The sequence below is a fragment of the Strigops habroptila genome, chromosome 7 (assembly GCF_004027225.2).
Source record: "Strigops habroptila isolate Jane chromosome 7, bStrHab1.2.pri, whole genome shotgun sequence".
NCBI lineage: Eukaryota > Metazoa > Chordata > Aves > Psittaciformes > Psittacidae > Strigops > Strigops habroptila.
Window position 1 is genome coordinate 40745985 of NC_044283.2, and position 27724 is coordinate 40773708.

The window sequence follows — 27724 nt, forward strand, 5'->3', positions numbered from 1 at the left end:
TGCTGCCACCGCCTCTGCTGTCACTAAACTTACACCTGCCATTCAAAAGACAGAGGAAGGCTGCTGTGTCTCACCTATTTTGTAGCTTCTGCTAATGCACAGTGGGTAGGGTGTTTTAACTCCTTTCATGTTTTCTTGTTATGAAAGTTAATATTTAATAAAATAGTTTTAATATGTCTTAGTTTAGCATACAAAGTATCGTAGGCAATATTTACTTGATGTGGGCAATTCTTTCTTACTTTCTTTTTAGTGACATATGCCATATATAAATAGGAATTTTCCACACATGGTTAGGATATCCAAGCAACCTTAACTCTCCCAACACAGGCATGGTGGCTGAAGTTAGAAAAGAAAACGTGCAATTCCTTTAAAATTAATTTACTTTTATTTGGGATATCAACGTTTCATAAACTTTTGGTCACTTCAGTGTCAGTAGGGTTCAGCCTAAACTTCATGTCATGTTTATAGACCTGGTGTCACTATAATGCATTTAATTTGAAACTGTTGAAACTCTCTCCTGTTAAGTCCATTTTAGCATAGCTTTTGTCAAGGGGAAAAGTAATAAGAATGTACAGTGTTATCAACATTTTTTTTTTCCCAATTTTTTACTAAATATTTGTGAGTAGGATGAACAAAAATGTCACAAGACAGGTAATTCTTAAGGGATGAATAAAAAGCACTTAAAGTCATGCTAGAACTACTGTTTGAGAAATTGGAACATCAGAAAGCTTTTTGAGATTTAAATCTTTGCTGATTTATCTCAAAAATATCATAGTGCTATATTAATCTCTGTTAATGAATACAGAACTTTTCTTAGAAAGAAAACATTACTTCTGATTAGTGAAAGTTCAGAGTAGGTGAAGTAATTACCTAAGAGTTTAGACACAATTTTCACTTTAAATGCAGGTTGCATGAGCCCAAACCTTACTGGTTATAAAGATGGGCACATTCTTATAAAGAAGTTTGTAGTTGTGAAGTACATATCCTAAGGAGATTAACTAAAACCTAAATTTCTTGTTAATCACAGGGGATGACATAAGCTTGCAAATATTTTTCTAAGTAATGAACCCTGATTTTGTATTCTTTAAACAAAGATATACCTGTGAAATTCCTTTCATCTGTAGTGTAACTTTCTTTTCTATGAGGCAGTTGATCTTTTCCAAATGCATCTAATAATGGAATTTATTTTCCCAAGCCATACTGTACATTACTATTGCTCTACTAAGTAATGTATCATCATGAAATCTGTATGTGTTATATCTAGTGTCTTCTCCAATTTTCCAAATTTGTGCTTCTCTAATGTCAGCAAGAAACATGGGAATCCCACAAATCAGAAGGGATGACTGACTTATTTAGAACATAATTCTTTTCTTCTTACCAACTTTTTCTCTTGTCTGTATACTTGTTCAATAAACTCTGACACCTTATTTCCATTTCTTAATTGTAGATGCACAATTATGGTATTTGCAGAGTAATCTTAAATCTACTGATGAAACTGCTACTGTTTGTTAAAAATTAAAGCAACTCAACTATCATAATATCTCAACCAGCATTATATCTATAGGGCATGTACAGATACAATTTCAAAAGCAGGTAATGTAAAGCTAAGTATACATAAAAAATTACAAGCTATTTAATACCTGAGAAGTTATATCTTCCTTTGAAATACCTTTGATTATGTTAGGATCCTTCCTAGAAGGTACTAAAAGAAAAGTGATGTTTTACTGCTTTTAAACTTTATGGTGAGTATTTTCTCATTCAGATTAAGTGTTTTTCTATCTAACATTTGAAAGTTAGCATATTGCAGCAGCAGGGAATATTTGGTGAGCAAAGTGCAGCTTTTGAAAGTGGGGGAAAAAAGGTCACTTTGGTGATTAACACACTCTCAAGGGAAAGGGTGCTAACTGTATCCACTAAGAAATAACATTGAAATTGGTGTGAGACTGACAGTGAACTTTATTTATAACTGCATTGTGTTTATAAAACACACATATACATGTATATATGTACAAAATAATAATAAAAAATCCTGTCTCTCGTGTCTCTAGCTACCCTAGATTTCTACGTTTCAGTAATGGAAAAACTCATTCAGTCTTGGGGTTGTGAGGAACACCACTAAGCTTACATAGGTCTGAGGAGTTCTCCCATTCTCTCCAAATTTCAGTCTGCTAATTTACCACTTAACATTTCGTATGCAAAAGCAGTCCTTTGCCACAATTCTGTGTTCACCAACTTGCTCCCATCTAGTTTTCCTTTGAAGACTGAGCCTCTGACCAGTTTCTCTGGCTCACCAACCCCTACAAGCAGCTCAGGAACTCCCAAGTTACAGAAGCTAGCAAACACAATCTCGAAAGAAGTTGTTAACATTCCTTAAAAGGAACAACTAGTTTTTCCCTATGAACACAAACACACAGGGAATTTTGAGAGTAAGAAAAGCTGAGACTTTACTGCCTGTGAAGCTCTTTAAAGAAGATTCAAGTTACAAAAACAATTACTACTTGGCTGTAATTTCATTGTTCAGCTGCTGAAGATCTTCTTTTGTTCACCAACTTCCTTCAGTCAAGCTAAGACAGACGAAAACCCCCAAACAGTCTTCAAGGCGATTCTTTCAGGTGCAGAGAGCCAAGGCCTTATAATCTTTGAGAAATATCTGATATAATGGCATATGGCCTTGATTTGGGTACAGCAGTAAAATAAATTTTGATTTCTCAACACTAAAATCTTTCAGTCTACCCTTTAAATGTTCTTCTGTGAACCTGTTTCTCTCTGGACTGTAACTATCAGTCTTGTGAACTGTTGAGAACATGCAGTTGACTAGCAATTGCAGATACTCAGTTCCAGCAAAATGGGGTCTTTCTGTTGATTTCCCTTTAGTCTGGACTCTAATAATTAATTAGAACTGAAGAGATGGTAATGATAAACCCAACAGGAAACACATACTAGGTTCCATGAAGGAAAATAGGTTGTTCCTCTTGAATAGATACTGTCAAAACAGTTTTGAGGGAGCTTTTAAGTTTTCATCAATATTTTTTGAAAGATGGGAATAGCAGCATGTTTGATCTTGTAAAATAGCTAAAGCAATTCAATTGAAAAATGTTCATTTAGCATTTTTTATTTTGTCTAAATGTGAAATACAAGCTAAAATTTTAGTACAGATTGTCTTATAAACATTCTTGCTGTGTTGTTAAGTACTGTAGTACTTTTGCTGAAAATTACCACTTCTAAAATAAAGTCAGATTTGCTGTAGTTTAGTGTACAATACAGAAACAGCAAAAAAGTAGAGGTACAAATATGAATACTGGTCTGTAAATAGGCTGTGGATCATGAGATGATAGTAACTAACCTGTTTTGAAAAAGCCAGTACCAACAGAGCTGTTAGTTAATAATTAGTTCTGAGTTGGGGAAAATATATATACATCACCAATATATTGTGTATGTTTAATATTGAAAAAAGTATATATTTCTCACCTATATAAATGTATATGCATACAATCAATTCTGAGTTGAGGAAAGAAAAGTCCATTTCCCATCCCGTTATTTTCTGTGTTACCTGTTCCTGACTTAATGGATTTGTGCCAAAGTGATGGAGGTGAAGAGCTTAGTAAGATATGGAATGGCTGCAGAAGGGAGTCACAGAAGATACTGGAAATTGGTTTAAACCTTTCCCAGCACATCCCAAGGTATTTTGCAGGATCTTCTCTCTGGTTATAGATTTTGTAGCTAAATGACTCCTTATGTTGAAAAATGCTTTGCATGCTGGCAGCATAGAAAGGCAATTCCTACCATCTTTCCTCAGCGTTATCGTGAAGTTTTGAATGCTTCCATATCTTAGTAGTATTTCTCTTTTAAAGTATCTAATGGTTTTATGTGAGCTAGTAATATTTTCAGTCTTGTGCTTTGCTATTTTGTCTGTGGACAGTGACAGTGGAAAATTTGTGTCTACCTCTATTTCTATGGAAGGATGACCAAGGGCAGGTGTAGTAACTTACTCAAGTAATTCATGCAGACATGTAATGTATTTTACACACTTTACTACTAGATTTGTAAATTCCTCATAATTTAGTGGCAGACTACGTACATTCTTGAGCTACAAACTGCTGTATTTTAAACAAATGAGCTTTTCCCTTAGAAGGCAAAGATAGCAATAATATCCCGAATGACAGTAATTAAAACAGGTTTCCTTCTGCATTTTGAATCACAACTACTTAGCCCTCACAGTGCTCATATCTTTCTCTCTTTTAGAAAAAGCTGCATTTGCAGATAATGAACAGAATGTTTGTGTTCTGGAAATCTGTAAAGCAGCACATGGTGACTCCACATTGGTTTCATATTAGGTAGTCAGATTTGTGACTTGTGATTTCTAAGCTCTATTAAAAGAGGAAAAAACAACATAAAAGACGATGGTATAACTTAGTTTGCCCTTAAGTATGGGATCTTATTTCATATAAGACTTGGACAGAGCTTGCCATTTACTGTAATTATGTAGTTGTCTAGAGAAACTAATACTATTTAGTTACCTTTTGCATGCATATATCTACTGAGATACTGAAATGGAATTCACTCATTTTGGCACTTGAATAAGTGACCTCTGCTCTACCATCTAAGCATATGCAGTGGTCTGTAGACAAGGCTGCACAGTTTCACCTCAGATTTCACAGGTACCAAACAGGATGGGGGTAACACTAGCCTTTGCTTCGTAACTTCTGTGAAAAGGTATAAAACATTGCAAATAAGAAGTTGTATAACAACGCTTACCTGTTTCTCATTTATTACCCACAATGGAAACCCTGGGACCTGAGCAAGTATAGTAGCAGAAGTTACCATGCTAATTGTTGGAGGGACAGCGCAGCAGGGCATAAGCAATACAGGAAGTTCCTGGAATACACTGATGATAACTTTCTTCTCCATGTGATAGACAAGCCAATAAGGAGAGGCGCTATATTGAACTTTCTTCTCAGCAACAAGAAGGGGCTGGTGGGGAATGTAAAGCCTTAGCTCCAGTGACAGTGTAATAGATAGACCTTAAGATCTCTATGGCAGTGAGGATGCAAGCTCACTACCCTGGACTTCAGGAGAGCAGGCTTTGGCCTCTTGAGGGATCTGCTTGGTAGAGTATCATGGGATAAAGCCCTGGAGGGAAGAGGGGCCCAAGAAAGTCGGTTAATGTTCATGGATCACCCCTCCTCCAAGCTCAGAAGTGACTCATCCTGGAAACTGTGCCAAGGCACCTGGAAAATGAAGAGGTGATTGGTGACAGCCAACATAGCTTCACTAAGGGCAAATAATGCCTGACAAATTTGGTGACCTTCTATGACAGGACTTTGGTGGATAAAGCAAGAGTGACTGATACCACCTGCTTGAACTTACGCAAAACATTTAACACTGTCCCACATGACATCCTTGTCTCTAAATTGCAGAAGCATAACCTTCTCAATAATTGGGAATGAGATAGATACCTTAAGGATTATAAAGGTATGTTAACCAATAAAATCCCATTATAATAAATCAATGACCAAAAATTATTGTGAAGTATTTTATGATCTTGTTGAAGTGAGTCATCTCTTTAAAATTCACAGTATGCTTGCACATACTTTTTTTTGTTTCTTTTCAGTTGATTAAAAATAAAGACAGTGTATGTTAAAAATGTCCATACATTAACAACCATACTACAGTAGTTGTAGTGACTGCTTTTTCTACAGTTTTTTAGTGTTTAACTCATGAGATTTGATGATTCATATGATATTTTTAAGCTTCTGTATTGCTGGTTGTATCAGTAAGTTTTGTAATCTCAACAGGGCGACTTGGAGCAAGAAGGCATAAAAATGCATTGAACTTAATGCTTTTTAGTGATAAATTGAGGACATAACTCTTGAGAAATTTTGAATTCCATCTTGAATCAAAGAATAGTTTGCTTACATTATGATTAGCTTTAACAAAAATAACATCTTAGCAGGGTGTAGTTGTATTAATGATTAAATTTCTGAACAAACTAATATATATACATACAGATTTGTTTCATATTAATTTAACAATACAGGTCTTTTTCTATTTTTACTGTGTGTGGATCTACCCAATTTGCAGTAATTTTTTTTTACCCCATCTGGTATAAGCTATATAGGCTTGACTATAATAAATACATATAAAGATAACCATGCAGTGTTAATATTCACAAAGAATGTTGAATGAATATCTATCACAGGTTTAATTACAGATTCTGAAGTGCAGCTTGTGTCTTCACAAATTCGAAGTTCAGGTATCTGTCGATTGTGTGTTTTTCTCTTTTTTTCCTTTTTTTTTTTTAAGAAGTCGTCAGCTTGTTTACAAGAAGAAAAAAACCCCACCCATACAGATCATATAAAAATAGGTACTAACTCTTTCAGCATAGCTTTGTTTGTTTTACTTCTTAAAATCTGTGCAGCACTCTTCAATTTTTAACTGCCTCCTTCTATTATGTTTCAGATATATTGTCCTTAGTAGACCTGTGGTTTTCCTTCCATCCCCTTTTCTGTTGCCACATCTGTACTTATTTGCTTTGTAATGATAATTATGCTATAATGCCTCTCTCATAATCTTTTGTATTCCTTAATTTCTTCATTTAATTTCCTCCGGTTTGGACTCTTTTCACACTAGGGTGTTCTGTGTCTCCCTGGCAATGAGAGTTAGACCAGAACATTGTTCTGTGCCTTGGCGTAAGTGACTACCTGTTGGAAGAAACATACCAAAATCCTGTCCATGCTGCTGGCGTGATACGGCAGACCTTATGATTATATTTGTAATGAATTTTCTCCAGGCGGAAGAACAAGCAACAGCAGGAAAAGTATGGTATCTCTTTTGTAATTGCAGGTTGTTCCCCTTGACATGCTACATATACAAACACTTTCAGCTTCCTGAAGGAGAGCTGATGAGTAGCGCTGTTCTTTCCTCTTGCTGTCCTCAGATACGGTTAAAAAAATGTTTTCCAGAAATTGAGTAAGGGCCAAGGATTTTGCAAATGCCTTTCTTAGACACTAAGAAGACCCTTAAAAGCTAGACTGTTTCTGTCTTTCTGCCCTTCGTGTCCTTCACACCTTTCAGAGTTTTTGTCCTGAACACAATATGACAGTTTTCATAACTGTAGTATTTTATTTTTATTTTTTTTAAAGGGGAGAGGGGGGAAGGCAGGCCAGTTACATGAGCCCCGGCTATTTCTGGAATATTGCAACATTTGAAGCAGAAGGACATTTTTATTTTTCCAATTTTTATTCATCACATTTGGTCCAAGTAGGCTGCTGATCCAGTCTACCATCCACCCTGTTTTTTTAACAGGCAGAGCTTCAGATAGCATCAAAATTGATACTTCAGTGAGTGTTCTGATTCTTAGTGGTGATTTATCTCAAATTGTTTCGGTTTATTCTTCACTCAACAAAAGCCCATCATCAGGAATTATGAGAGTAATGCTTATAAAGGATGATAGAGGTCCTCAGGATATTGTAAGGAAAGAATGAGCTTTTCTCACTCAGTCTTAAATGAAGAAATGAAGCTATGACTGTTTTTTACTGAAAGGCATGTGTATTATAAAGTACAATGGCAAGGTACATGAGCTGTGTTTTTAGTGCTGTAGAAAAGTACTTCTTTCCACTGAAAGATACATCACTTGCTGTCCCACTGTGAAGATGGTTTGATGTGAAAAGGACAGAAATGGCAAATTCTGTCTTGTCTCTAAATTTTCTTTCTGTGGTTCTCCCTGTCAATCAAACTGACCCTATTTTTGTAGAGTCCCCTTATATCTAGTGTTTGGGTCTTAAGATGGTATTTTCTGTATCAAGATACTGTTCAGGAGTGTTCTTTTAATGAACTCTCTCAGAGCAAACATGCAGTTTGCCTCCCTTGAAAGTGGCACCCTGCTTTTTCTGCTGCAAGGCAAAAGTGTCATTATTTGATGTAGTACGACAAGAAAAGTCTCTTTTGACTTCATTTCTAAATATGGAGTATGCTAAAAGCCACTGAACAGTATTTTCTTGATCAGCATGGCTCCCATTTTCCCCTTGTGCACAAAACTTACTTCATTGTAGAAGGCAGTTTGGGGTGATGAAGCACTGCAAATCCTTGGTGGGTCTGTGCTGAGTATTTATTCTTGTCTGTCACGTGCATGGAAAAAGACTCAAAGACGATGTTTTCCATTGATGTTTACAAGGACTAAGGTAAGGCTGCCTCAACTGTAGTTCCCTGCATCTAACTTCTTATTTTGTATTTTTTTAAGATGCTAGCTCTTTTTCCAGTTCCCAGAGATCTCCCTGATACAGTCAACCATTTTTCTTAGATACAAACCATAGCTTCACAATCATATTGGCCATCTCTTTCAACACACTTGGGTACATTCCCTCCAGCCCCAAGGTGAGATCTGATCTCTCTGTATAGTCTGTTACTGTTCAGCCAGTCTCAACTGTCCTTCTCTGGACTGTGGCATTGTATGTAGAGGTCATGGAATAAGTTTTGCCCTTGTTGCCAAGAGCTTGTGCGTTAGTGAAGGGGCATCTGAGGAAACTGAACAGCAGCCCTTCTAAACAGGCATGTGAAAGTCCCACAGATGGCCTTCCACCTCACATATACAGTCTGTTTTCAACTCCTCTCAGGTGTATTAGACTACAGATCCTGTAGTCTAACCTGTTTTAAGACCCTCCTCACAAGTTGAGTCTTGATAGGATAATAGGAGGAACATGGTCAAAACTTTGATATGTGTTTAAAGTGAAAAGATGGTTAATTTAATGGTTAATTTATTTTTTATTCATGATGAGAAATATGAGATGCACTTTTAAAGAGACAATGCTTTAAATTTTTTTGGAATTTAGAAGCTTGCAGTGTTCATGTTTTGATGTTAATTCTTTCCTCTTCAAAATGTTTTTCAGTATTTTCTCTGTATTTCCGAATATAAGCTTTAGTAAGCATTTGGTATTTCTTGGCAAATGATTTCAATACTGTGCTATTCAGATGTGCTGTTAGTAATGCTGCTAGTACCAAATAGCCTCCACAGAAATATTACTGAATGAGATCTGTGAAGTAGAGAGAGGGCTGAAAAGTGGTGGCATCTAGCCCAGTCTCATCAATGGTACTAGAAGCACGAGGCAAAGAAAGGGAGCAGGATAAATACTGAGTGTGGGGAGCTGAGGGCCAGAGTTGCTGGAAGCAGCTATTGATTCTAATTGTGCTTTGCCAGTCCTGTGAATACCGGCCTGGGGGGTGGCATGGCCCAGGAGTCTGGAGCAGCAGTGGAAGCTGACATCAGCCTCCCTGGAGCATTGAGGAGCAAACCGGCATCCTTCCACCTGTCACTCCAGCACCCCACTCAAGGAGGCTAGGTGCCAAACAAGAAGAAAGGAGTTGTGCAGCAAGCCTCAATCTTGCCTAGAGTTGTTGATGTCTTTCACTACCAGAGAAATAGTGCTGATCTTACTTCTGTGGTGGTTCAGTATTCTGGTGTTTATTTTCTCATATGAATTCTTTGACTTATTAAACTGATCTTAAGGATTGACCAGTTCCTGGAAGTACTGAATGTGGAGTGGCACTACATTTGTCTATGTCTGAGGTACTTTATGCACTGAACTGCTTCTGCTGGTTTTGGCAAAACTAATTGTATTTCTAATGAGAGACTTAATCTGAGGAAAGGAGTCAAATATGGTAGTAGTCACCTTTCTGCTAGCCTGTAAAAATCTGTCTATTTTTTCTTAAGTCCAGGTAATAAATCCGGTTGTTTTTTTCTTTAAACTTTGATTCACTAAAGAAGGGTTCCTGCTTTCTGCCTCTTTTGAGTGTTGGAAAAGAATCCTCAAAGGTCACTTCATGGGAAGCATAAGAGGTATCTCAGCTGGTGAGAAGTGGTGTATCCTGTTGAGAAGAAACTATAGAGCCCAAAAAAATACACTTTACAAACACTCCCTGCTCTCCCTAAACTAGTTCTCCTCCTAGTTCTACTTCATGTCATTAGCTATGTGGCATCACATAAGGTATGTTCATGTTGTCCTACAGGTTAAGCAACCTCTTCAATATGTCTGGGACAATTAGTAAAAAAAGTGCTCAGAAGCACATGGTCTGTCCAGGCTTCTTGCCCTCACAGATGTTCTGAGACACATAAGATGCTGCAATAGTAAATGTAGTGCTGGGGAGTGTGGTAGCTACCTTATTCCCTTGAGTGTACTATCCTGCAGTTAGTTGGCTAAACTAATGCTCCACATTCATACAAGAGTGTTTACATGACTTATAATAGATGAGATGTCTATGCAGGTCAGCAGAGATGAAAAGCACCATCTGATAGGCAGTTGGGTATTCACATGCTGCTGAAGAGCATGTCTGTATCAGGGGTGAGGATTTCAGACTGGCTCAGATTTCAGGTTGAATAATTTCCCAATACACAAGCATCATGCACTGTCATGGTGTAGCTTATCCTTCCCCAGTTATAGTTTATGTTTTGGGGTAGTACTCTCATTAGATGTGGCTGGAGTATCTTAGTTATTCTGTGTATGCTACCTGTGGCCCTCATTTATTTGGGGGAACTGCAGTATTCAGGAGTGGTGGATTTTCCATATGATGGAAGCTTTCATGGTGCCTCATTCTTTAATTACTGTAACACTTCCCCATGTGACCAGCAATTTATGGCTCTGCAGGGTAATGTCAGTCTTGCTGATGTTAGGCTGACGGTCCTAGAGCAAGATATAAGTAGAAGAATACATTCAGCACACTGTTGGTGCTAACTTTCTTTTTCTAGCACTGGAATGAGGCTGGGACAAGTATTGGGTGACACCTCTATCAGAGCTATTTCAGTGAGACTTAGAACATAAAAACGTGTTACAGAGTCACTGGGAAGGTTTGGTGCAGATGAGTCAAACTCTTCGCTATTGGAGAAATGGAAAGATGTGAAGGGGAGAGAACTTGGTGAGCTCAAGTCTGCTGCAGAAGTGAGCTTGAGGCAAGTGGAAAGCTGCAATGTTGGACTATTGGCTCAAATCATTTGGCTTGTTGAAATGGAGTCTGAAAATAGCATAACTACTGAATAGCAAAGACCTAGCCTAAAAGAGGTGAAGAGCTTTCAGATCAGATGAAAACCAGATGTACGTACTTGAGACGCAGATAGAAGAAATGGAATAGAAAACCGATTAAGAACTTCTTGGAATTAAAACCAGCATAATAGTCTTACAGCTAATCGCAGCAAGGAAAAAAATCTGTCTAATACTGTGGGTTTTAAGTTATATTATTGAGCATGTGCAGCCTGAAAGACTTCTGTTTCTGAAATTGTCAAAATATGATTTCATGTACATCTACAAATTGGAACATGTAGCTATTTTTTGATAAAAAACCCCAAAGCCCTATGTAGGAATAGAGAGGCCAACAGTAATATGTATTTTTTACATCATGATTAATCGTTTAAAATCCGAGTGGAATTTTGTATGGGCAGAATTCAATTTGGTATTGAAAGTTCAGGAAATCTTGTGTCTTTCCTGCTTTGGTAACTGTTAGAAGTATTGTTCCTTGAAAGGGCATTATGTATGAAGCATTATCTCACACTGTACAACCTGTTCTATAGCAGCGAAGTTATATTTGGATAAAATATAAAGATACTTATAAACTTAGAAAACTGCTTCAATTTCAGTGGATTCTCTGACATAAATCAGGTTTGCTTTTAATACATAGGATTTTAATGCATAGGCCATACTAGAGATGAAATATGAACCTGGAACAAGGGCTGGATTTGCTTTATCCATGTTTTTTTTTCTTGGGTCAACCTTGGTCTGAAAATATTTGTGAGGAAACTGCCATCCCAGCTTGAGGATACCTGCTGTTCTCTGAGTCAGACTCATTGTGTGTGCATATGTACGATTAGCAATATAGATTTCTGTTGGATAATAATTAAAGTGATGTCAGCCATATATGGCAGCATCTACAGAAAATGTTGCAGAGATCAATAAAATGCTGTAACAAATGCTCTACACAAGACACAATAATATGATTCTATTATTTTCCTATCTCAGAAGCTCAAAACTTCTGCTACATAACTACATCGTCAGGTGTGATTTTTATTCAGTGAGCTTTTTTCTCTCTTACTGTACTGCTTTTTAAGAATGAAGAGAGAATTCATATAGAAGAATATAGAATTCCAAAAAGAAGCAATAGAAGTGTTCAAGGCAAAATACTTTTTTCTATTTTTTATTTTTTATTATTTATTTATTTTAATAGAACTTTTCTGACTAAACTGCTTTTGGTCATTTTGAATCCTTTTCTTAAGGCTGTCATAAAAAATGTTTATTAGTCTCAAAGTGCATATGTAATTGGAGCATGAACTTCAATTCTTAGAAACACTTCAACACTGACCTTGGCTGAGCATAATGCTTAAACATGTATAATTTTAAGGCATGGATATTAAACTCATTGAAATCCATCATACATGGCTATTAGAAGGGCTTTATATGTCTTTCAGACAGAGAGAGACTTGAAGGAATTACTGACGTTTTATGTAGTTTCCCATAGAGCAGTAAGGATGAATTTTCTAGTTCAAATGCATGGATACCTTTAGCTAGAAAATGTTGAAAAAGCAGTGACAGATCTGAGGCTTTATTCTGTATACTTTTACAACCTGCGCTTTAACATGCTCAGGGCCAAGGCAGTGAAGCCCCTGAAGAAAATCAGGTGTTGTAGGCTCTGTCCTGAGACATTGCTTTTGCATTTGTAGGTTGTTGAAGGATACTTTGGCTGGAGCTGTGATGCTACTCAGCCTCGTTGTAAACTGTGCATTTGTTCATTCTGTTTTTAATTTTATGTTAAAATTAGGAAAATTGAGGCTTTGTAAATTACATAATCATCTTGACATTCTCAAGAGGATATTATAATAATCCAACTCTTACTGACTGAAGATCAGAAAAGGTCTGACTGTAACAGGAAGCCAGGTTCTTATACACGTGGTAGGTTAAATAGCTTTAGGAATATTTGTAAAATTGTAGAACGTCAATTTATTGAAGCAATTTCCTTATGTAATCTGAAACTCAGTCAACTATTTTATGTTGATTTTTAGAGGTACATGAAGATTTTAACATATCCAGTAATGGACTTTCTTTAAGTAACAGTTGATTTGAAAAATCAACTCTTTAGAAAAATCAGTATTGATGTATATGGTATATGGGTATATATGTTTTGGATTTAAGATAGAAAATTTCATGTAAACCATAATCCATTCAAACCATTGTACAATTAAAAAAAAAAAGAACGAAACAAAACAAAACCCAGAACACTCCCCCCCAACCTAATAAGAAAGTGGAGAGGTAGCCTTAATAGGGAGAGGAATACAGAACAAAATGTTACTGTATTGTGTATAGATGTGTTGTGCCATTTCATCTTGAATGATCTGTGTAATTCTAGTCTTATGTTTTTTAAAAAAAAAATAGATTAGAAAAGATTCGGGGAAGGGTAACAGAAATATATGGAGTAGCTTTGTAGTCAGAAGTCAGTCAGCTAAGACTTATTTCTAGAAGTGCCTGAGGGATATTGTATTTGGGATCTGTGAAGTTGTCTGCAGTATAGAGATGAACAAGAATTTATTTATTGTCTGGTTATTTTGAGGCCAAATTGAGAACGTGTAATTTGTACAAGCCTCACTTCTATGTTCTTCCTTAAGCATAATGCAGGATGCCTTGCTTTAGAAGGGATTTTGGTGTCAGGATGACTGCTCTTTTGTTCTAATAGCTTTTTTTATAGAATTAACTAGGTTGGAAAAGACCTTGAAGACCATCAAGTCCAACCATTCACCCAGGACTGCTGAGTCCACCACTAAACTGTGTCACTAAGGGCCTCATCTGTATGGTTTCTGAACACTTCCAGGGACGGTGGAATCATGGAATGAACAGCATTGCATTAAAGCTCGTTCAAATCTGTTCAGAACACCACTGCAGGAATAACATCTCCATAGTTACTATTAGGAGGGATACAGTTGGAAAACACTGTCATAATTGTAATTTCTGCTTATCTTGCATGATTAAAAAAGAAGTCATAGATTGTTAATCTGTGCTGCATCAGAGTAGACAGAATGTATAAGTATTGCTACAAAACTGTGGTTCTATTCTGCACGTCCAGATTCTGCTAATTTCTCTCTTCTGTTTTCAAAACACACATTCCCATAACATTTATGCTAATAAAGCATAATCATTGAAATACAGTTTAGGCTGCAACCACTTCCCCACCCCTTTGAGATAAGACTGTTGAACTACTAAAACACAGAGAGTGTTTTGTTCCTGTAAAGATGTGCTTGATGCTTGATCATTTGAGGTTGTGATTACGTGGCTTTGGCAACTATACAAGAGTCACATTTTTTCAGAAGTTGCAATTTTTTAGAAATTGAGGTTTCTTTATGGCCGTTTTGGTGGTATCTTAGCAAGTGGGATAGAACTGCTGGATGTGACAATACACCCACTGCAGTTTGTGAACCTTAATTTATGCAGACATTAAAATATCTGGTACAGTCTTTCAAATGTTGTATTCTAGAGAATAGAGACTTAATTTAAGACATAATAGTAAATAATTCCAATCATATTTCTGCTCCACCTGTTATCGGAGGTGTGCAGATCACTTTATTTACTTCAGCTATGAAACTGTAGTTAATAAAATTTCTTAAAAATCTTGAAAGCAATTTATTTAATTCAAGGTTTTCCTTCTTGAAATTATAGTCTAATACAGCTGATGATATAATTAGGAGGATATTTTATGTTTAGGAAGATGATTTGTAGATAACAGAGCTAATTAGACTTATTTAATGACAGTTCTTACTGATGCAGTTGACAACTACATAGCAGAATATTTATTTTTCTAAAATTCATGTATCATTCTTTAAAATGTAGCTATATTTTATTGATTACTATTTTGCAGCTTTGGTTTTGAAAAATCATTCATGGAAAATGTAAAGAGTTAATCAGTATCTTAGAACTTAAAGTACAGGAAAACTACTGTAACATTTTAAAAGCAGTGTTAGAAACATTACCTATGTAAGTACTGTGAGAAATACTTTTTCTATTTTAAGTGCTGGAAAGTAACATTAAATAGCATTTTTACTTAATGAGTACAAATGGCCTCTGAATGACATTGTTTTATTTTTTGTGGGTGATTTGTCCCATTATGATGACTGTAATCTTTTTCTCTCCCCTTTTTTTTTTCTTAACTGCTTGCCTTTTCTAGGAAGTAGAGGTTGGTATACGTCTTCTGTCTTTCATTGTTCTGTGAGTTTTTCATGTATACATTGAGTCTTTATATTTTACTAAATGTAGGTTGTTTCTCCCTCTCTAGGATGATTATTTCCGTACATGGAGTCCGGGTAAACCATTTGATCAAGGTAAGATTCTGCTACTAGTTATTTGTATAGGATAAAATTTAAGTATTAGCAATTATGCCCCCGTTCTTGAAAATTCTGTAAATTTGTGTCATTTTCTCCCTCTTCAAATGATTGATTTAAAGAGGGCCAGAAATTCAGCCTAATCATAATCTTATATCTGTGGTTTTTGGCAAACTCTTATTGATTAGAGATGGGAGCGTTATGAGCCTCCAAAGTAGCTTAAAGTTTCCCGTTTCCCTCATACAAACTTGGGGTTCGGGAGGTTTTTTTTTTATTTATTTACATATACCTTATGCACTGCTGCTTTTTCTCTAGGACATTTGAAGAAAAACAGGCATGTAATCTGATACTTGTCTTTTGCATTTAAAAAAAAAATTAAAACGTTGGAAGTCTCTTTTTATAGCTGTCTGATAAAACAAGATCTAGAAAAACAGTTTTAGAAGTCTCTGTCATGTTCACGTGATCTGTCTTGAGGCAAAACACAGATGGAGCTTTGCTAATGCTACAGTACAACGATTTCAGCCTTAGAATCATTTGAGCAACCGCAGCAAATTTTCACATTAAACATTCCTTCCCCGGGCATTGGAACTTAATGTTTACTGTCAATACAATCCACTTCATGTATGTTGTTTCAAAGTGTATGACTACTGTTGTGAAACTGCTGAGACTCTGGATACATTTTATTTTTTGCAATTGGTACAAGGAGCGATTCAGAGTCTTTGTCTTTTCTGATAATAGGGGTGACACAAATGTAATGAAGAAACAGTGTGGGGGCTTGTACACAAGAGACTGAGATTAAAATATTTCGCAAAAACAATGTTTACTCGATTTAAGGAAATTCTTCCATAGGGGATACTGAATTTGAAGGGAGATTTATAAAGAATTGTATTATATTACAACCACATCTCTTGAAGTGGACTTTCCAGCATGTTCTATGCCTTTGTCACTTTAACTCAGGATTACTGCAGTAAGCCTGTGAAAGGAAATGCCTTAATTTCTTAAATGAATGCACCTGGCTTGTTTTGCCAGTTAGTGGAAGAGAGGAGTAGAGGGAGGGGGAAAAGAAGTCACAGTTGTTTTCACTACTCTGTGAATTGTGGTGGTTCTTGTCTAGTATGGTGGAAATCTGTAAATATTAATTTAGATCTGTGACAGCCTGAATATTTTAGAACCTGACAATTTCACAGACTATGTGTGTCTTCTCATTATATTCTACTACATAAGGAAAAGTCCTTGACTTAAGTCTTCTGACTCCTTAGAGAACAAGATTCCTTTCTTTTGGTAAACTACCTCATCTAAGAAGCAGGCTTATCACTTAGCTACAAAGTACCTTTAGTCTATTCCCTTTCTTCTTTGTTTTTTGATAATAAGTTTTTAATACGAGAACTAGAATAGGTTATACTTTAATGACTTATTATGGTGGCAAAATCATCAGAAGCCATTGAATTGAATACACTATAAATTTTGCTCAGTGTCTTAATTTGGCAGTCATATAAATTAAAGCATGTTGAGTATTTTTACCTCCCAGTGCTTTTCACTTTTCCTGCAATAACGGCTATGGTTTTTGTATTGAGTTTAGCAATGATATTGAATGGAGCTATATGTCAAAAGATTTACGGTTTCTCAAGTGTTAGACATTTTTTAGACTCTGATTGACATACAGATATTCTTTATTAATCAGTCTTGCATGCTGTTATTATTTTATTGAAAGTCTGTAAAGAACATTACTGGCTAGATCTGAAAGGCATACTAAAAGGTAGAAAAAGGTTTCCCAGTCAATATCTTGGCAGAATTGGCTTCCTCTTGCTTTTAAGTATAATGGGAAATGGTTTTTTTAAACACAGCAAAATATTCCTGGGAATAAAATATAACTATGGAAGTACCATGTACTTGTTAATACACTCAAGCCTCTCTCATCAGATGGGAAAAGTGATCATGGGTGTTATTTTGTGGGAAGAACCATTCATACTTAAAAAGCATGGCAATCTTGCAAATGTCAGTTCCTTGGGAGTGAATGTAATGTTCACTATTTACTGAAGAAATCAGGTCTGTTATGATTCCCTGTGTTTGCCAATAAAAGACATACAGGAGTGACAATCTCAACACATTTTTTTCCTCATATTATTTAATAAGATGGGAAAAAGTGAGAGTTGGTAGACTGTAACAACTAAGTTTTAGGTGTACATTCTGATAGTCTCTGTCGTTCCATGAAAACATGAAACTCCTAAGTGAAGGACAGATTTTTGAAATGTAGAAATAGACTTGGAGTAAGAGACTAAAATTGTTCACTAAAGATGTTTAAACAAGAGCAGTAGCAACTTCCCATGTGTGTTGTGTTAAAGTTTGTAGTAATACTGCTGAAGATACTTGCAGATAAGTTCTTTCAGGAGAGAAATAATTAATTTATCAGTGTTTTATTTCTTCTTATTTATCAATTATTGTCTTTTCAGAAAATTACCTATAAATCTGTGAAAGTATGGAATAAGCAAGGCATCTTTTTGGCATTAAAAGATCTGAAGTCCAGGTCTACTAGACGTCATATTTTTTCCTATTTGCTATGGAAACAACAGATTATAGGAATTACTAGTGCATTTACAGAAATATTTTTCTTTGCTTATTTAAATTATAGCAACTTTACATGATGAAATTACAAATAGATATTTGGAAGTTTTAAAATCTATATATGGACAAATATGAAGACCTTTAAACTGCATAAATGCCAGGTGACTACCTATAATAAAGGTGGTGGTAGAATCTTTAGCTTTATGTCTGTGTTTTCAAATTGTTAGTTGTCATTTAAAAATACTCTTATCTCTACTCTTATCTCTCTTTCACCTCTTTGTCTTTTAGGCTGTTGTATAGGTACCTGGTACAGATGTAACTCCTTGTTGATAGAAGTAGTAGTCAAACAAATGGGTTCTCATTATTATGTTTATTATGTTCTCCTGTATTATGTATCCATATTCTGCTCAAAATCAACAATATATGAGGACCTTCAAATTGTTTTCAGCCAACACCCGTATTAATTTATAGGTAGTATTTTTGAGGAACCAGTGCTTGCCATATAGGCATATCTTTGAGGTTTACACATAGTTATTATTTTCCTAAGATTTATATGACTACTAAAACCTTTCCTAAGATTTTCATAGATATACTATGTATGGCTAATATATCTTTATGTTTTTTTAAAATGCATCCTCAATCTGAACGCAAATCTTAATGCTAATATTCTTTTTCTAATATTTGAGAAGTCAGTGGTTCAGAGAACCAGTAGCTGTGCATATAATACTGAGTGTCTTAATTCACTCCTCTATAATTTGATCTATTTTGAAAGGCATTCTTACGTTAATATGGTTAAGTATGTAAAAATTGCTCAGGTAGACAGATCTGTGTAATTCCTTGAGTATTAGTGAGAGTAGTTATACGGAAATACATGTCCAAGCATTCCAGGAGGTTAGCTCTTACTATGGAAATGTGTAGTGATATTTACTCCTGGGCTGCAAAATCTAAGTTATTTTAAAAGATGGAAAAATAGTATGATTTGCATTGCAATCCACCAATACCATTCCTTAAAGCAACATGTGACATTTGTCCAAACAGTACTTGTTCCCATTGAACTCTCGTTTGCATATATACATCTAAGATGATAGAAAAATGTTTTTAAATATTTTGACTGTATATGATATATATACACACACATAAATGCTTATCTATTTCTATAAATACCACAGTATCAATTCTTAATAAACAATCATGTGCAGCAGGTATTATTGTTGGAATAAATTAGAATGTTCTATTAATCATAGTTAGTTAGTGCTAAAGGGCAGTTTTTGTATTTTGAGTGGTTTTAGAAACAAGCAATTAGGATGTTTTGTGTTTTGAACTATTCCAAGTTGAACATTTTAGTACCTTAAATGTATGTTTTATCAATGTTTTCTCAATTGAAAAGAAAACAACAATACTTGCTAACATGTTTTCTTCATATACCACTTTTACACCACAGAAAAATATACAGAATACTTAGGTGCATTTTATTTTTAGACTACAGATGGTAGCAGAGCTTGGAGGGTGTAGCTATTGAATAAAATTGCATACACAAAGACACTGGTGTAATTTTTCAAAGTGGAAAGGATGTTTTCCATTGCTCAATAGAAGTACCTTGGAGGAATAGTGGAATATTTTCATGTAATGGAAAAAATATGAAATGACATTTCCATGGAGGATGAACACCCTGAAGGTATAGTTGGTTTGTAACTATATTAATAACATTTCTTGTAAACCATTCTGCTGAATTATTTTTGGCTTTTATAGTATCAGGTTATATTAGATGTCTCTTTACAGCAGAAGTATTGTAAATACCATTTCACAGCAGAAATAGATTTTGAAACAATTTCAAACACTTTTATTTGAGTCTTTGCCTTTTAGCTCTTTATGTTTCATCTACTTAGTTCTGTAATAATTTGGATAACTAAAGATATGCAAATACGTGCTAACAGTTCTCTATAATTTGTGAGTACGTTTCTGTGCTATGAGCTGAAACCATTTAGAGTCATATTCAACAAAATAATTCGAATCACTCATTTGCAAGCCTTGAGAAGTCTTAAGGGAGTTTAATAAAGATTCATTAGTTGAAGACTGTGAAAACAGTCATGTAGATTTAAGTTTGCTACATTTGGTATGTGCAGTCATGATCTAGTTTTTATAGCAAAACTGTTGATGTTTTTTAAACTAGAAATATATATTCATAACTTTAAAGTTAAAATGCAGTACTTTGCAATTAAAATGTAATCCATATCACATTAAATACAGTTTAGTCTTAATAGTAAATAATCATGAAATATTAACAGCTTTTCAGTTCTGTTTTTTGAAATTCATAGTGTCCTCCAACAAAGATACTGTATCTGCATCTGAGATGACATTTTAATCTGGTGAATAGTTTCCAGTTTCAGGTATTTGGGTATGTTTAAGAATCCTGTTCACTGAGAAGATACTCCAAACCCTGTGTTAAACAGATTCCCACTGCTTTTTATTACTTTCAGCCAGCCCTTGCCTGAAAAGATGTTTCATAATGTCAGAGGAAACCTTTAATGGCTTTTTTTTGTTCATTATCTGATGCTGTGCTTTAGTGGTTCTTTTATTATTTCTCTTTTATAAATTTCTCTACTACGATATACTTTGAAAGTGCCTTGTCCTATATGGTCACAGTCTTGGCTTCTAGCTCAGGCTCACTGGGTAGTACATATCTGCTTTTTTAATCGTGGATCTCAAATTGTTTCAGAATTTATTTCTGTGGAATCACTGAATGTATTCTAAATTCTTAGAGCTATTTTAAGAATGGCTATATAAAGGAGTTTTAGTGAGGCTAAACCCAGCCCATCATACGAAATTTTGCTTGTTTTCAGTAGCAGCTCAACCCCTCATTCCTGCTCCCCTGCCACCCTTGCTTTAGGTCCTCCTTTTAGGTCTGTACAGTCACCAAATCTTGAATTGTCGTCACATAAATTAAAAAGTTTATTTTATTTTTGTTTTTAACATGGCCAAATCATGGATTTTGGTAGCCATTCAGACTTACAAATAGTTATGTCAGAAAAGCAGAACTGTGGTATGGGGTACAGTGACTGGCTGGAGGTAGAGCACCAGAGCTTCTTAAGCTGGCAGCATGCTGAGCAAAGGGTGTGTGGAACTGTTTCTTTGCATTTCACAAATGTGCTGAAGTTCAGTCCTGCAAACTTCTTCATTTTTAAAGTCCTCCTACTAGTCTACTGTACTGGGATATCCTAGTTAACTGCATTGAGTTCCTGAGGACTCTGTGCCTGTATATGTTTTGATGTGTACTAGGGCTGCTGCTTCTTTACAGGCTTACTTAATTACCTAATGAACTTTCCTGTGTTTGCCACAGGAATTTATTAAGAAAGCTTGTAGAATAGGTAGCAGAGGTAGTTATTAGAAATGTGAAATCTGAAATCACACATTATTATTTAGTGGTGAGAGAAAAAGAAATACCTTAGTAAAACCCTTGAATAAAAACCAAGCAAATAAAGAATGTAAAGAAGAAAAAAGACTTTTTCTACAAAACTACAGTTTTTGTTCCTTGGATAGAGGAATGACAGTTCTTAAAGCACATTTTAAATGTTGGAAGTTGACTTTTGGAAACTTTTTTTAACTTCCTCATATTTAAAAACCTGTTTTCTTAGTTAATTTCTTAACTAAAATGTTTCTTGTCTGTTTCTATAATCCTTTTTATCTCTGATTGACTTACGCATAACTCTTTAGTAATATTTAATTTACAGTAAGTAAAGAACATACATCCCAGGACAAGGAAGTTGCAGTATGGCACTGTCATGTAAAATTCCTGTTAGTAGCCTCTGCATCGTTCTTGTATTTAAATGGACAGGATTGTGAGAGAATTGTAAGATTTCAGGATTGTGCCTGAAGTTCTTATGTAATTAACACTCAATGTTCAACAAATCTGGAGTCAGTAATTGCTCTTAAAATCTTGATAGGAAAGTTTCAGATTTCATATTTCCCCCACTCACCCAGCCATACTCACATCGTTGCCCAAAACCTGAGTAAATAATTAGGATTAAGTATAAACTTCGTTCAGTTAAAAACTCTGTTAGGGAAACTACAGCCTGTGGTAGTGTAATACCTGTTAATTTCGAAAGATTTCAAATGAGAGTTTAATGCTAAAGATATAAAAACATTTAATAAGCATCAGTATATGAAGATTCCGTGTTAGCTGACAATATCAACTGAGTGTTTATGTGCTCTGCCTTGCTCTCCTCCCTTCTGTTTCTGGAAACTGCTGGGATTCTACTCATCTCTCTAGACCAGTGCATTTCTCAATGAGAAGTTCTGCTTAATCACCATCTTTCGAAATGGAGAAGTAAAGACACTGGATGGTCTTTAGGCATCTTCAGGAATTGTGTGGTTTATCGAAGCAGGCAATACGAGTAATTTCCTTCTAGGTGTCTACCTATCGTTGTAAGCGAGGCATTTGACCTAATTATTAGTATTTTAGTTAAAAGTTGTAGATCGTTTATATTTTTGTCCCCTATGGTCAAATGTGAAAACTTTGTAGGCAAAGTTGTCAGACCTGCTTTTTAAACTAGAGGAATTAAACCACTCATGTGACACTTTTAAAACATAGCTTAAGTTTTGGTAAGTGTAGTAAAGCAAAACGTCTAGCTGTTTCCCACTTTGCCCCTCAGAAATGAATCACAAGCTTTGGAGGAGGGAAATAGAATTTAAGTCTGAAAAATCTGTCTTTAAGCTTTTTCCCCTTTCATTTTACTGTGAATGGAATATTAGGAACATGTCTGAATGCACTCATCAGATTGTAAAATAATGGTTAGTTACTGTGGATTTTGCCACAGAAATCCTGTTAAGAGGATTCCTATGACGTGTCTTGCTAATCTTGATTTTCTGTTATATTCCCAATAATAATGATGTTCTGGCTAATGTCAGTTTCTGGGAGTGCTAGCTGTAAATTAACTTACAAAAGAGATGATAGGAAGCTTTGCTGAATTGCTTTTCCAAATTTGAATTACAAATAAGTAGATCTATTAGTAATAATTGAATTTAATTTTTAAATATTAATTGCTTCTTTACCATGTGAGAATAACAAGTCCATATCCATTTATAAAAGTCACCAGATGATCCTAACGCTGTTCCATGTTTTTTCAGCAGAGCATATTATTTTTCGTTTACAAGCTCTTAGAGAAATAATAGATGTTAGAAAGTATTTTATACTTTTGTAATTCTTGTCATGACAATGCTATTTTTTCTGCTCGTTCAAATATAATTAACACAACATTTGATAGTATTTTAGGCAAATATATGGACAAATGTAAAGTAGGCATATAGGCAAATAACCTGTAGCAAGCACACTTTTCTGAATATCAGGAGCTAAATAAAGCTGAATAATACCAAGCTAATGAAGCTAATATCATACTTGCATCTTTAGAAGCTGGTTGTATCTGACTTTCTAGGAAGTCAGCTGATACATTATAGCTGCTAATAAAGAAATGATTTCTGGCAAGCCTTAAATAAACATACTACTTACGTCTAGAGTCTCCTCACCATAGTGGAAACAATCAGCTCTTTTAAACGATGTTATAATTGTGCTGTACAATTTACATTTTCATTTCATTTATGGAAAAAAAGGCCTCTAGCCTTCATAATTATGAGATATTTTAGTAAATGTGAAACAGATAAAAACTCAGATTGATGTCTGTTTCATGCTGAGGAAAATAGCTCTGAGGGATACGTAAATGGCTCCACAGTGGGATTATGACACTTGTGATATTTTTGATGTGAATGTTGTACTGTTTCATAGCAGCGTATTTTAGCAGAAATGGAAAGGAATATATGTTGTTGTCAGTGCAAGTCTGCGTACTCTGAGTGAGCTCAGGTAAAGCAGGCGTGTTTTGTCAGGGGTTGCTAGAAGATGCAGTGAGGAATTAAAGCGTCAAAGCCATGTATTTCTAGAGTTAACTGAGTTACATGCTTAGATGAAATCAATGGAACTTTCCCAAGAATAAATTTATGCATGTTCCTAGTAGTTTAAGAAATTTGTGACACCATGTAGTGACTGGGTATAGTCAGGTATGTCCCTGCATTGTAAGGGGAGTTCTTCCCCAGCATGAAAAACTTCAGACTGTGGTTTTAGAAAACTGCTTTCTTGTGGTTTAGTCTTCATTTTCAATGAAAATTTTCCATTTTTCTGTTCCAAGTATGAAGCAAAACAGACTTAAAAAAAAGGGCAAGCCATTTTCATGCTTTCATAAATATCTAAATTTTTTAGTCCTTTCAAAGCTGGGAAAATCACTAATGCAATTCATAAGTTCACCCATCTTAAAAAGCAGGTTAAAAATTAAAAAATGTGAGATTGTGTGAAATAGATTAATAATTAATAATAAATGCTGTGTACTTCATAGCATAGGGTTGACTACAGCATGTGATACTGAAAGAATAAAGAGAAAGGCCTGTGTTGCTTTTCAAAGTTTCTAGCAACATTTCTTTCTGTATTTTATCTTTTTGCTAAGCTATAGTGTCAGTCCAGGAAGAGTAGACCCCTCGGGTAGTTGACATTTTCACATTCCAAAATTCTGTATTTATTTGGTCTCTCCCTTGCTGTTACAAGATACTGCAACTTTTCAAAAAATGTGTCCAAAACCATATGTTCTTCTGTGACTTCTGCATTACTAAAACTGGTAACGAACAAATTTTCAGAAAAATGTATTGGAAAAATGGAGGCCATATATCACATCTAAGGTGACATAAAAAGACTTCTGTAGCTGACAGAGAACCAGAAGTCCGGCAGGTCACTTAGTGATAATGTGAGTTGATGTCGATGGCAACACCAAGAGTGCTGAACCAGCCAATCAACCTCAACTTCTCTGTTTCATAGCAAATGAAACAAACACTGTATATGCACAGAATATTATCAGTTAGCCACATTTATGAATAAATCATTTGCGTAAGATGTTAAATTTTCTTTGAAGAAAATTTTTTGAGGAGTAAAATGAACAGCAATGTTGATATTGGACAGCTGAGTCTAATATCAACATAGGACCAGGAAGTGGTTGCCTTGCAGATATTCTGTTGTCTTGCGCAGCTGATTTCTAACAATAGAGCTTTACCAATGAACACCTATTACTAACTTTCATTTAAAAGGTGCAGTTTGTGAATGGGTGCTATACAGAAATGTGTTTTTTAACACAGAATTCCAAACAATCTGGTTTAGAGCAATCTTTGGTGAAAAAGCCTGTTAAATACCTGAGGAACCTAATGGAGCATCAGCATTCAATGCAGTTCTTGGTTTCTTTTTCTTCCTATCTTTCTGATAGTGCTGTCAAAATCCAGCACTTCTTTGTGTTGTCACATTTTCAAAGCTGGTTTCTAATTTGATTTCCTAGTCAAATCTCTTGGAGTTCCACTGACATATATATTTTTAATTTTTATTTTGTTTTAAATGGAATCTTAACTCTGGCCCCTGGTGTTCTTTTCTAGGGATAAAGTCATTCTGATTCCAGCAGTAAACTAGATGTTTTCCCTGTCAAAAAGATGAAGTGTGACAGTACCATCTCGCGGTTGTAAAGTTGGGTTCTGCCTGTAACACTGTCAAAAACATGTTATTGCTTGCTAAATCTTTGTGAAATTGTCTAAACGCACCTTCAGAGTCCCAAGAACTTGAGATAAGAAATAACCATTTCAGTGGGAATGGAAAGTTACATGATCTCCTCCATTCACTCCTTTTCCTTAAAGATACTGAACTGAGCATCCTTATGTGATTCCAGATTTCTCCTCTTATGTATTTTTATTCCATTAATCTATTCAGTTTTGCAGAGCAGTTATTTAAAGATATGCTAATATCATATTCCAGTATTGCTACCTTAGTGTCTCCATCAGAGAACATTCTGGGAAGAGGTACTTGGACCAGTACATTAAGTGACTTTAAGCAGAGAAAGTATTTTACATGGAATCTAAAATCTAAAGAATATTGGAGAAGGATACTGAATACGCTCTTGCTTATTTTTACTCCAAATCTGTTATCCTAGTTCAGTCATTTTTTGCTGCATTTGCTTCCCACTTGTTTAGAATTATTATGATCAGACTTATTTTGGATGACTCATTGTGGTTTTATGGCTGGTTTGCTGTAGAAATAAAAATACCTGGAAGAGGATTGCATCTTTGCATATGTCCTATGCTGTAATTAACAAAATATTTCTTTTCCGTCTGCATTGAATTATTATTATATTAATGATTCCATAACTTTTCTGCTTTGTTGGTATGATGTATGTTTTGCACAGCTGAATACATTTTTAAGAAGGAAATAAAACTGGCAGAGTCATAGCTTAGACTATATTTAATTGTACTTCACACCACAAACTCATGTGTTGAAACTGTAACTAATGATCATGGTTTTTGTTTCCTGCATACATGGTTAGTCAGCCTTACGTTAATATCATCTGTCAGTTCAAGTAGACGTATGGTTAAAAGTTTACTTTTGATCATGAAGAACAGAGGAAACATGACTTTACTTTCAGAAAATGTGTATACAAATATAGATTTTATAAGCAAATGTGAAAAACAGGGAGAGAGCATTTCTGAAATACCGGTGTAGACTGGACAGTAATATGCTGAAGTAAAGATGAACACAGAAAAACTGAATTCTAGCTGTTCATAGCTTTCTTGCATGATTGTGCAATTTAGCATTTTCAGTAGAGACTTTAAGCGAGGCTTTGGTGTTAAACTTACTAGGGTGGTTTTTTTGTCGGGGGTTTTTTTGTTTGTTTTGGTGGGTGGGTTGGTTGGTTTTTGTGTTGGGTTGGTTTTGGGGTTTTTTTTGTTTGGTTTTGTGTGTGGACTGGGTGGAATTAAACTGAAGTAGAAGAGTTGAGTTTGGAATCCCCAAAAGACATCATGGATGTCAGAGAAGGGAGAAGTTGATTGTTTCTTTTGAAAGCATAAATTTACAGAAACTTTTCTGTATTGTCATATAGGCATAGGCATGGTTACTCAGGAAATATGCTATACAAATTTAATACTAAGTAATGAACAGGATTATTCTAGGCAGAAATTAGTATTTGTGGTTTGAAGTGTAGCTATAAATGCGTGTGGATTAATGTCTTAAGGAACAGCTACAAAAAAACCCCACAAAGCAGAAATAAGAGACCTAGAATATTGCAGGTAGAATTTGTATTTAAGGATGGAGTTATACAAACCATATTTTAGTTTATTTTTTTCTTTTACTAATATCTTGTTTCAGTTATAATTGCTCAGTAAATTCAGACAGTGTCATTGTTCAGCACTTAATGTTGAGTCAGAAGAACCCAGCTGTGTCTTAGTAAACAGGGAAAGGAAACTTCTTTCAAGGTGGAAATATCAGTATTTGGGGATTACAGTGAGAAAGTGGAAATTGTTTAAGAATGTGGCGGTGGGTACTTCCTTGGCTACACAAAAGCAGAATTTGGTAAGTGGATGCTTTTCCTCTTCTCCAAGTTAATGTGCTTATGGATCAGCACATCACTATTTATGAGTTACTGAAGTATTACTGTGCAGGGTAGCTCAGTAAATGTTACTGTTTCATAGTAAGAACAAGAAGAAACTAACATCCTAACTTATAGCTTTTAAAAATGTGGCAGCCAGCATTTGAATGAACAAATGTTCCAAACTCCTGATCAAATGTCATTTGCCTTTTTGACTTGTTTTGCATTACGTTTTGGCTTATGGTTTTGTTGTGGTTTCAGAAATGCAGTTCCCTCTGAACTATAAAAATCACAAGCCTAATTCTGTTTAGAAGGGGCATGACCAAAATGGAGAACCGTAAGCAACAGAATCCAGTTCAAAATTGTTTCCTTTGGAAATTTGGTACTCTGA

At 35.2% G+C, this 27724-nt stretch overlaps 1 protein-coding gene across 11 annotated transcripts in view; it reads left to right on the forward strand.

Moving 5' to 3' along the window:
- The window catches only part of SPOCK3 (SPARC (osteonectin), cwcv and kazal like domains proteoglycan 3), a 469987-nt gene that overhangs the window by 341320 nt on the left and 100943 nt on the right, over nt 1-27724 (forward strand). For 7 of the 11 annotated variants that reach the window (XM_030492175.1, XM_030492178.1, XM_030492172.2 and 4 more), the window contains 2 exons: nt 15187-15195; nt 15295-15340. In XM_030492175.1, the coding sequence (XP_030348035.1) occupies nt 15187-15195; nt 15295-15340 (55 nt within the window). The remainder of the gene's footprint in view (nt 1-15186; nt 15196-15294; nt 15341-27724) is intronic. The other 4 variants (XM_030492176.2, XM_032920054.1, XM_032920055.1 and 1 more) reach the window with 1 other exon arrangement.